The following is a 10,446-nucleotide window of genomic DNA, read 5'->3' on the forward strand; positions in this document are numbered from 1 at the left end:
TACGCAAATAAATGAAAATCATGCACTTTATTTTGTTTTATGTGTCCACCTTCAGGCATAAACACACAGGATCGCGGTCACGATGCAGCGGAGGCAGCAAGGAATGGACACAGCACTGTATGGGGCTGCTGGCACAGGTTCTAGCCTCGCAGTGAATTCTTTTTTCTACTCATGCCTAGCTCTTAGATTGCTGACTGAGTAATCACAATACCCTGTGCGCTGCCCACGTAGCTAACCACATGGAAGCTATGTTTTGTATGGTATGCCAGCTGGCCTGTCGAGCAATCTGCATGCCAAGCTGTAGGGATCTTGCTGTGTTCTGCGGGGGGACTCGCGTAGAAATTTTGCAAGACCCTGCAAATGCAGCTCGGAGTTAGCTATAGCCAGGGCGGTCGCAGTGACCAGAAGCTCGAAAAACTGCTGCCACTCCTGGATAATGAACCGCGGAAGAGAAGGCCCCAAACCAGCACATGCCGAAGTTATATGAGTAAAGATAGGCTTCATTGCAGTACTTCACAAAAAGCTCAAGCAGCTAGCTCCTACTTTAGAACTGTAGATGCACAGGAACGCAAAACGGCGCTTACGGGTGCTAGGAAATCACGCATTGACAAATTCCAATCGCGTTTCACTTTCTCGCACGCCGATCCCAAGTACTATGCACATTTAGCAGCCCAGCCCGCCAACGGGTGGTGGAAAGCACTACTTACATACCGCCGGCAGTCGCCTGCACTCGTGGAGCGTTTGTGCAAGAGACTCGATGTCCTGCTGCCAGACACACTCTATGCTACTTCATCTGAATGTTATTATATCACCAACAACTCCGTTGCTCTCTCTCCGAGTATCAAATGCACTGAGAAGCTTGGGTTTCCCGAAACAGCTTCTGCTGGCTGGTTAATTAAAGAAGACTTTTCCGCCTCTAAGCTGTTTGAAAGAAACGCAAGCCTTTACCTGGCCGCGCTGGGGTTCCCTGGTGGCCTATTTAAGCAACACACAAGACTCGGCCTCAGACGAAATGATCTGGAACGGAGGTCGCGTGATGCAGCAATGGTCGCCCCAGCTGCGGTAGTAAAACAAGCTCATTATGCAGCGGCCAGCAAGAATATAAGCAAGGCTTTGGATTTCCCCAGCATGTCTGCTCTATTGGCAGACTCCAACTCAGAGCGGCTTATTCAGGTGTGGTGCCACTAAACGTGACTCATATCTCGTATTTTTCTTTGAGACCCTGGCAGCCCAATGCCTGAAAAGCTCCCTACACTATTAGCCTTTCTGGCAAAACAGGTTGCAGATAACGCTTTCATGCATTATACGCCCGCACTAATTATCTATGGCTGATGATCGGCTAAATATTAAGCCAAAACTTGGTAGAACTTCGCTGCGTTCGTGCCGAATTTCCTCAATGCAGTGTCAGTTTGCACAACTAGGAGCGTGCGTGATTCCTGAAGGTCTTTGTTCATGGAAAAAGGCAGTCGCGGTGTCAGCTGACTAGAGTCGCTTGGAGAGCGGGAAACACGCCAATAGGCTTTACTTTGGTCAACAAGTTGACTCCCGAAGAGGCATGTGAGGCTAACTTAGACATAACTGGGCAGTTTTGCGTAAGCTGTGACAACGCGTTTCCAATTCGGAGGTCGCAGGACCGTGAATACGGTCCTCAGGAAGAGGTCTCACCAGCGGAAGCCACAAAAAGAAAGGTCTTAGAATTCAGTGCCACCTTCGATGTTTTTAAATTATCTGGAGCTAGCTTGACTGAAGCCTCTAGGATTGCCAGGAAGCTGATGTTGGTGACACAGACGCTATTCAAGGTTTGGCTGGAGTCGTTGGTGGTGGATCTTGTGAAAGGATGGAACGGAGAGTGGTATTTCCTGCAGGTGAGATTGGTTGGATACTGGAGCTCCTGGAGCAGGAACAGCTAACCAGACAGCTGCATTGTCATAAGCGCAGCGCCATATTGCTTTTCGGTTACTCTACGGAAATTCTTTCTGTACAGGTTTATTTGGCTCTCTTCGTGCCTAAATTCCATGCTGGTCTAAGTTAAAATTATAGGCCTGGTGCCTATTTGCCTGGGGCTGAGCAGGTCAAGGCTTTTACCTTGAGACAATCGGGCCCACGGGTTGACGCAGGCCTGGAGGTCGCCGATACTCGACATGCCATAGAGGACGAAATATTAGACGAGTCCGTGAAAATCAAAGGTGCACATTTGCGGAAGCAGCAGATGCCATTAGTACAGCCTTCAGTGTGCGCCATGTGCGGTTTGAACCGGAGCAAGAAAGCTCTAATTCGGATGCTAAATCATCGTATGATGCTGGAAGCTCAACATCATATGCGCAAGAGAGGAGTAGATATTCTCTTCTTTCATCAGGCAAAACGCCAGCAACTTTCTGCTGAATCCCTTGTCTGCGGTACCTGTTATTCGCTATACTTAGCGGAGAAGGAGTTGATCCAGCTCGAGGCTGAGCTAGCGAAGGAAACCGGGCAACTTATCAGTCCAGATGCCGGAAAACTCTGTTTCGTCACTGGCATTTTAGAAGCTTTTCAGGTAAAAAAGTAGATATGTGTCTCCTTAATACGCCATCTCTTAAGCACGTTAGCTAAAGCAGTTACTCGGATGTAGGGCGCTCGAGCACAAGAACTCGCAGACCAGCTAAAACAGCATGAGCCGAAGAGGTTAATCAGAGCATGCGCGAATATTCGACTAGCAATGAAGTGAAAACCATTCTTTACCACATTATATAGACAAATACGCACTCCTGAGACTGTGCAAAAGTTCAAGTCTTAAGAACAGCGCTCAAAAATACTCGAAGTTGTTGGAGAGCGTGGAATGTGGTTTCACACCAGGCCTTGGAGCAGCCCATGAAACTATGTGCACGTGTGTGTTAGCTGTGTATGCATGTGTGTATTAACTATTTGTTTTCTTGCGTATTTTCGACGGTTGCCACGTGCACTAAGTAATGCTGTACGAAGTTACTCCCACAACCCGTGATATCAGAGCCACGCCTTCGTGTCTTTCTTCGTATCCAGGGGAATTTTCCAATGAAGGATCCTGACCTGTTCGAGTTGCTGCAAGCCTTTGACAACTCCTGCCAATCGGCGGATAGCGCAAAGTCTGTGGCCAAATTACATGAGGGGCTGTCTGACGAGCCCTCGGCGCTAGCTAGTGACACTGAAATCCTAGTAGCACTTAAAAGGCACGAAAATGACACTGGAAAAGGGAGCCACGCCGAGGGAGGGGAATCGGATTTGTCGCCGGCAAACGGCGCACAAGGCCCGTTAATTGCTTTTAGAGGAGGAGAAGCAATTCAATCTTTCCACCCGGAAGGCCAGCCCCACGATATCGTGTTGCCCGCAGCGCTTCATCAGTGGCGAATCATGCTCTTCCTAGACTCCTTACACGACAGCCTAGCTCCTTCTACTTCGGACAGACGACAGAAACCGTACGTGCTACAGTTGGATCTCTTTGGTCATACATCTGCCGTGGTTCTCCCTATCCCAGACGAACGCGGCATCGTGTACATTCGCCGCATGCTAATCTTTTATCTCTTTTCAAAGAACCCGATAACCGCAGAAATTTTTAAGGAAGAGGTGCAACTCTCTCTCCATCAAGGAGACAGCAACAGGATCAGCGGAGGTTTCTCATCCCACGTTTCAACGGTTAGGGCACAGTCGGCAGGGACGCAGTCCTCCCGCCTGTGCAACAACGCACCTGCCTTGCAGTTTCCATCGAAACGGCAAGGCACAGGACAGCCTGTGGCAGTAGGTAGCTGTTTCTTAGGACGGCTAGCTGGCAAGCGAAGCATCAAGTACCAAACCAACGCCTTGTTGTTTGAAGGTAACTGCGGCAGGTACAGACTGAGGATTACTCTGGGACTGCACCGAGATATGCAAGTACCCAGTCAGTACATCTCGGTTGTGCCTTTCCGCGACGCCTTCATATCCACAACGCCCTACTGCTGTTCTTGCCCCTTGCCCCCAGAATGGCTCGACTGCTTTCTAACAGCGCCGAACTCTTGAGTCTGCAGTGCCGCTGCAAAGCTCGACATATCCATGAGCATTACTTTTATTGTTGTTCTAGATGTGACCTTAAGAGCATAACTTCGAGCCTCAAAAACTAGAAAGGTGCAAGAGGGAAACTGGGGGCCAACAGTGCACAGAGGAATGCAGCGCACCTCGAGAGAAGGTTCGAGGGCCTTGTTTTTTTGAGAGGCTCGAAGAAAAGTTGCAGCAAGCTAGGGACGAGTGCTAGTTCGAACTCTTCGAGTGTTTGCCACTCTTACTAAATGAGGCAGCACGCTCTCTTCGCTGATTTTTAAAAAAATCCGTCTTCTGCTTTTCAAGTGTGAGGCCTGCATTTTCATTGCAGGACAGTGAGCGTGATAGAGCTGTATGCAAACTGCCATGCGAGTTGCAACTACACTCGTTTCGACCCAATACGTTGTATCACTCAGAATCTTTTCCTTTCTGTCTCAGAGTTGCTGCCAAAAATGGCGTTCCAGCCCGCAGCGACTGTTCTTCTGCTCCAGCCTTCCCCGGAGCAGCACGCCTTCTAAAAACACAAATGTGTACACCCCATACCTGCAAATCATCCCTCAAAACCCAAAGGGATCAAGGCGAACACGCCAGGAGACTCGCGCTCACCCGTCGCCTCTCACCCTGCTACGAAGGCGCCACTTTGGCGCTGGGAATGGGGGGGAGCATCGGGGTTGGGTGCGGGGCGAAAATGGGAGCGCAGAAACCCACGATCGCCCCGAACGGCTAAAAACTCGTAAAAGTAAGGCATCATGCTGCAGCCCGCTGCTGGGTAGCAGAGGCGCTCTCAGTTGCTGCAGCTTGCTGCTCCACCATTTTTTGTCGCATCGTTGCAACGAGCACATCGAGTTGTTTTTGCTTTTCGCCCAGCATTTTTTCAAGCTTTCCCTGCTGCTCTGACACGAGGTTCAAAGTCCTGCAAGCCACCAAAAACACAGCAACCTACGTCTTCACTCCTAAAAGTGAAGTCCCATGCTGTAAGCATGACGCAGTCGGATCCTACGACCCAGAAGAGTTGGTTTAAAATGAGACGCCTCGGGTTCAAGAGAATGCAGCAGAATGATGATAAAACACGATAATCAATTTGCACCTCTCGCCATCCCTTTTCGCATCTTGACACGTCTTCTGCAACAAGAAGCCTGCTCCAATGTCGACAAGCACCTTGTCCTCGCACTGTAAACGTCCCTGCAAGGGCGCGCAACAAGATGCTCGAGAGAAACTGCGCCTTCGCGATTTTAAGTGTACGTAGTCTCGAATACAGCCACGTTTCTTGTGCGACTTCTACAAAGGCCACGTGCTTTGGGAAGACGGAAAGAAGATCGACAAAAGCGTGTGTGCGCCAACCTTGGCATAGAGCGCCCCCGTAAGTGGCACAAGGACTTCAGGGGTTTCTCCCTCCTTTTGCCTCTTCCTATATGCGTCGAACTGAACCAGGGCCTCGCGGGACTCCTCGAGGCGAGCTGCCGCAACTCGCAACTGTACCAAGTGGTTTGAAATATTCTGCACCTCCTGAAGGTAAAAGAAGAACAAAAGCCGGAAATTCGTGCGGGCACATTAGACATAGGGAGTACGGACGACAGACAGACGAGTGCACAACAGTTCGGTTTTACGAGATCAGTGGTAGCTCTGAGGAGAACTTCCATGCGAAGCAAAAAGAAGAGACAACTCAACTTTTTTGGTGGTCTAGTGATCAGTCTAAAAACGTGCTTTAGGGACACTAAGGAGGGAGTGACGACTTGTTTGCTGGGCTGAAGGGACAGCGCCCCACCGCTTCCGTTCGGCGTGTGAGGGACCCGAACTGGGGCAGCGTGAGGCTGTTCAGGTTTGCGATGTGTTGTTCCACTGTGGTAGATGGAGGGGCCACCATTGCTGCAGCAAAGAAGAAAACGCATGAACAGGAAAACCCGGATTAGCGTTCCGTAGTGGAAGAGCACTCTCCATCCCAAAGGATCAAAACGGGTGAACGCGACGGTCACCAAAACACAGATGATAATACTGAAGGATACTACCACAATGCGTCCTCCAGTGCAGACGCCAGAGACTTCTTGGTCAATTTTGAGCCTAAGGTGTAAAGTTGCGCGTATTGGAGGCCTTGCCACATTTGCGCTTAAGGCCAGCCATCTGCAGGAGGATCGAGAGCATTAGGGGAAAAGCCGAAGGAGACGAAGCAAAGAAATATACTACGACGCACTTTCGTATCCTTTCGCTATAGCCCAGCAAAAGGGGGACTGCAGGGTGTGTCTTTTAAAAGCTCGCACAACAAAATTAGCTCCAGTTCGTTATTTGCCAAAGGATCCCAGTCCTCGACGTAATAGAATCACGAGTCCGATAATATGGCAGTTGGCAAAGGGTGACGTAGCCATTGGTGGGAGGACCATTACACTATATGGGGCTGCATGCAACGGTGGCTTCCCCGTTGAGTAACACACAATTGACCATGCTTGTGGAAGTGAATAAAAGTATTTGTATGCCTGCAAACAGCAGGAAACCCATGTGCTACCTTCCACTCGTACTACATCTACTGAGGTGTTGATAAATTGTTGCCTTCAAAAGCAGCTGTACATGCCGTTCCCACTCTTGCATATTCTCACATACGTGGGGGACGGCAACTGAGATGGCATCTCCTGACTTATCAGCAGAAGTCACAGTTTGTCTTTTGGTTTCGAAAGTGCACGCAGGCTCTGGCAGGACCAGTCCCTATAACAGTCCTCTTATCGTTGATGATTTGGTTGCTCTCGTGCATGAATCAGATAGAAAGCACATGAAGCCCCTTGTTGTAGTGTCTTGGTGGACCTGAATACCCCGCTATGAGGACACTGCGTTTTGCCAGCAAGTAGAAATCGACCTGGTCACCAACTATGGACAAATCAGCTCTAAATTTGGAGGAAGTACTGGGCCTTCGTGACGAGCAGCTACTTCAGAAGCTCTCTGTCTACGAACCTGCGGTGATCAATTTGTTACAATCCCCTTTTTTCCCCAGTTTCCTTCGCACATGAGAAATCTCACTCTGGTGTCCAGGCACTCTGCATTGTAAATCACCTTTTCGTTGGTGTTCCCTGATGTCTGTTTGCCCTTTTCAGATTTTGGATGAAGTGGCGGATTATCATCTGAGTCGTGTGGGCTGCGCCACGACAGACTCTGCGGCGTAAGCTCTTAGACTTGATCCTAACCCAGTCTCTTTATGTACCACGTCCTTAGCTTCATGCGCATTGTGTGAGCACCCCTCGCCCATAACGAATCTCTCGCGCCGCTCAGTCACTCGCTTTCTCTCGGTGTTGTGTCGGGCCTCAGGACGCGCCTGCTGTCAGTCGCCGTTCAAGTCGCCTTTGAAAAGGCAGTAGACGAGGCCAAGTTGATCCTCGCCAGCTCTAGAGGAGATCCTTTTGCACGCAGGGGCGCGCCTTGGGGGCAGCCCGGCAGCAGTGTGCATCCTCATTATGACCGAGGTTCTGGGGATGCTTCGGCGCAAGCCGCCAGCACGGGTTCTTCCTCTGGAGATGTATGCATTTACCAATGTTTTTTGCTGCAGGGCACCAGCGACAGACTATTCATTTGTTTTCCGCTGCCCTTTAGCGTTCATAGTTCTAAGTAATCAGAGGCGCTATTCCCGCTTGGTGGCCTAGGTAGCTGTAGCAATGTGGGCTCCATAGAGATGTGTAAACGAGGCGTAGCGGCTGCTGTTCCGTTGTGGGTCGACAGGTGAAAGAGCTGGATATGGACTCGCTCTGCAAGGCTCTGCAAAGGAACGGCACCATGCCCCTGGGCCCCACGCTCGATTTGTTGCTACAGCCTGTAGTCTCCGAAAATGAGCCGGGTGGAGCATGAAGATGGGCGGCTGCGAACGTATTTTTCGCCTGCGCGTGTCTTGCTACGTGCACTTGGCTTGTCCATGTCTCCTGCGGGCAAATATTTGCGGCTTCTGGCGACGCAGCTTGCAGGTACCCCATAGCGATATCATGCTCAGTTGAGGTACACGTAGTGGCTGAGGGGCTTGCTGTGCAGTTCGCTGAGCAGCAATTTTACTCTTCCAGAGAATTCCTCACCGCTGTCTGCATTGCTTTGGCGACGGCAGAAAGCAGCTTTAGTGCCTGAAGCTGGGGAGGTTGGAATGCCTACTCGTGTAATCAACTGCCATGTTGCACGGCTTGAGGCTTGCTGTCTGCTTTGGCTGGGAAATTAGATCCTTGCGGAAAGCAGTTGAGGCACAAGGGGGCGAGTTAACGTCTCTAGTGTGGGGCCGCAGATTATACCACGAATATCTGGCCCAGAACCAAGTGTTTTAATCCCCCAAGTTGGGGTGGCCAGGCGTACCTGCGGCATTTCTGGTTGCCTTTTCATCCCATACATGTTGGTCTATGTATCTTCCTCGTTAGACAGCAGCACGAAGGAGCATTCATACCTTTCTACATGTGGGGACAGACAAATTGCCGGCTGCCTGAAAAGCTGGCTCCATTTCTGGAGGACCAAGACGTAGACTGTCACTATAAGCCTCAGTAAGGAGATCATAAAGGCAAACATTGGTAAATTGCATTCGCTCACCTCTGCAGGAGACCTTGGATATCACATGACCGCATGACACGTACACCCAACAGAATGCACTTTGAAGGAAACAAGTTCCTACGTTCAAGTTGGCACAAAGCAAGCGAAGGCCTTCTGGTATAGCTTGCACCCGTCGAGTACTGCTCCAGTAATTCCCGGTCCGTGGCGCCTCGTTAGCACCCCGAATATCGTAGATATCTTACTTAGCGGGAACCCTCGCTTGCCTTGATTTTATTGCGGGCACAAGTGGTTGAGATGTGAAGGGCTGTGCTAGGCACCTGGTATACAGACTTCTGATGCACATTAGGTGGGACCGTTTTGCGGTGCTAATATTTGCAAGAGAAAATCTGGCTTACGCGGGCGTGTATTCCACTTTTGAGCTGTACTAGCCCAGATCAGCTTAGTTTACCGAGCCTAAAGCCCTGGAAATTTGAAGCTCAGCAAAGCGTATCGACAAACGTAAGCCGCCTGCTCTACATCTTTCTAGTGTCCAAAGCGCTGTTACCCACTGAACTCATTTGTGAGCCGGCCCCGCAGCACATCTGTACACTAAAAGACAGCCAGAAAAAACAGTCGTTTGCCACACTGTTATCTACCGCTTTTTAAACGTTGCCCCTTACTCCTGGCGGTGTCCTCTATTTCTTTTAAAGCTGTCTCCTGGGTTTATTGTGAGGCGAAATCCCTCTTCCCCTGAAAGGCTGCATAGATCCCTAGGTAATTCCTTTTCTGGTTTGATCACTTCCTCTCAACTTTCTCCGTATGCTGTCATTTTTGAAGTAAACTTTGCTGCGAAAATCTTAGGGCGCTACCCTTGGGCAAGCATTCACTAGGGCAGAACAGGACACGCTCTGCGTGCGAAGCATAGCTGCTGGCGCTTTGCGCTTGTTAGCTTGCTTGGCCAGAATCAAGACAGAGCCTTTACGTTAAGATTATATGCGATGTTTACATTGCATCAAAGCTACATAGAAGTAAATTCTATTTACTTTATGGTAGAAATCAAGCCGAAGAAATTAATGGCATGATGCAATAGCCACCTAGCATCGTCTGCTGTCATTTTCCAAATATAAGTTTTAGGGTTGGCATGCACATTCCCCAAATCTCAGGGACCTGTACAGCAGTGAACACATCAACACCCCTGATAAATGGTTCCCTTGGTGCCCAATGCCTCTGACGGTGTTCGTATAATTCCCATGAACGGTGGCAGCTGGAGCCTCTAAGCAAATAGGCTCAAGACCATGGCTGGTCATTAAAATTGTGCACAGGTGCTATGTGCATACAATTGCCCAAGGAATTTTTTAAAAAAGAGGTGCTGAATACTCAGCCTTCGTCTGAAGGCCTTGGTTCTCTTGTCTTTCCTGCTACGTCAATGTAAACGAGCTGCAGGGTCCAACAAGACAGCAGCCTGTGCCACGCTAAATAGAAGGCTCGCTCTGGAGCTGCATGATGCGACACATGACACCTTACTATACATATTTATTATGGGTGGCGATTAGCACAAATTTGACTTACCTCTGACTCGCCTTGTATGCTAATCGCCCTGACCGTAGTATTCAAGTGTCGACAGACGAGCGCTGGTTTTGATTGCTTATTGTGCTTGAATCTGCATAAATTAAGAACTTTCAGTATAAACGATAACACATGGTGGCTCTGAAGCCTATATAAAGCTTTGTAATAGCGCGCCTGCTAGTAGACACCAGGAAGGGTTCGGGCCAGTGGCTTCGGGCCGTTGGTTACTCCGCCTATGCCCGAATGTGTGCAGGGCTTTTGAGCTTCCCCTAGCAGCCCCGTGCATTTTTCGAATTCAGGTAATTTTTGCTTATTTTATGAATGGGTATTTCAATTGTTATGAGGTCTTATTGCGGCAGTTTTGCCCCAACAAGGGAAAGC

The 10,446-nt window shown here is 49.6% G+C and overlaps 3 protein-coding genes across 3 annotated transcripts; 2 read left to right on the forward strand and 1 right to left on the reverse strand.

Moving 5' to 3' along the window:
* Positions 1-360: 360 nt before the first annotated feature.
* On the forward strand, positions 361-4,005 carry LOC34622802. The gene is made up of 4 exons (XM_026338294.1): positions 361-1,173; positions 1,479-1,865; positions 2,072-2,533; positions 3,016-4,005. Exons 1-4 carry the CDS (start codon positions 361-363, stop codon positions 4,003-4,005), a joined length of 2,652 nt encoding a protein of 883 aa, XP_026194079.1.
* A 765-nt stretch (positions 4,006-4,770) lies between these two features.
* LOC34622803 (prefoldin subunit 5) lies at positions 4,771-5,887 on the reverse strand. The gene is made up of 4 exons (XM_022735946.1): positions 5,789-5,887; positions 5,365-5,529; positions 5,111-5,205; positions 4,771-4,936 (listed from the first exon to the last, which is right to left on the reverse strand). Exons 1-4 carry the CDS (start codon positions 5,885-5,887, stop codon positions 4,771-4,773), a joined length of 525 nt encoding a protein of 174 aa, XP_022589624.1.
* Positions 5,888-6,878: 991 nt separating this feature from the next.
* Positions 6,879-7,845, forward strand: LOC34622804. Its single transcript, XM_022735947.1, has 4 exons — positions 6,879-6,965; positions 7,101-7,165; positions 7,312-7,519; positions 7,720-7,845. The coding sequence occupies exons 1-4, from the start codon at positions 6,879-6,881 to the stop codon at positions 7,843-7,845; spliced, it is 486 nt and encodes a 161-aa protein (XP_022589625.1).
* The last annotated feature ends 2,601 nt before the right edge of the window (positions 7,846-10,446 follow it).

The sequence above is a fragment of the Cyclospora cayetanensis genome, unplaced genomic scaffold (assembly GCF_002999335.1).
Source record: "Cyclospora cayetanensis isolate NF1_C8 unplaced genomic scaffold, CcayRef3 CcayRef3_contig_248, whole genome shotgun sequence".
NCBI classification, from domain to species: Eukaryota; Apicomplexa; class Conoidasida; order Eucoccidiorida; family Eimeriidae; genus Cyclospora; species Cyclospora cayetanensis.

Coding starts and splice junctions, on each gene's coding strand:
- LOC34622802 (XM_026338294.1), top strand. CDS start 361: ATGCAGCTCGGAGTTAGCTATAGCCAGGGCGGTCGCAGTGACCAGAAG. Junction 1,174..1,478: donor ACTCAGAGCGGCTTATTCAG/GTGTGGTGCCAC, acceptor TCGCGGTGTCAG/CTGACTAGAGTCGCTTGGAG. Junction 2,534..3,015: donor GCATTTTAGAAGCTTTTCAG/GTAAAAAAGTAG, acceptor CTTCGTATCCAG/GGGAATTTTCCAATGAAGGA.
- LOC34622804 (XM_022735947.1), top strand. CDS start 6,879: ATGGACAAATCAGCTCTAAATTTGGAGGAAGTACTGGGCCTTCGTGAC. Junction 7,166..7,311: donor GCCACGACAGACTCTGCGGC/GTAAGCTCTTAG, acceptor GTCGGGCCTCAG/GACGCGCCTGCTGTCAGTCG. Junction 7,520..7,719: donor CGGGTTCTTCCTCTGGAGAT/GTATGCATTTAC, acceptor GTGGGTCGACAG/GTGAAAGAGCTGGATATGGA.
- LOC34622803 (XM_022735946.1), bottom strand. CDS start 5,887: ATGGTGGCCCCTCCATCTACCACAGTGGAACAACACATCGCAAACCTG. Junction 5,530..5,788: donor TCACACGCCGAACGGAAGCG/GTGGGGCGCTGT, acceptor TTTTACCTTCAG/GAGGTGCAGAATATTTCAAA. Junction 4,937..5,110: donor GCGAAAAGGGATGGCGAGAG/GTGCAAATTGAT, acceptor GGTGGCTTGCAG/GACTTTGAACCTCGTGTCAG.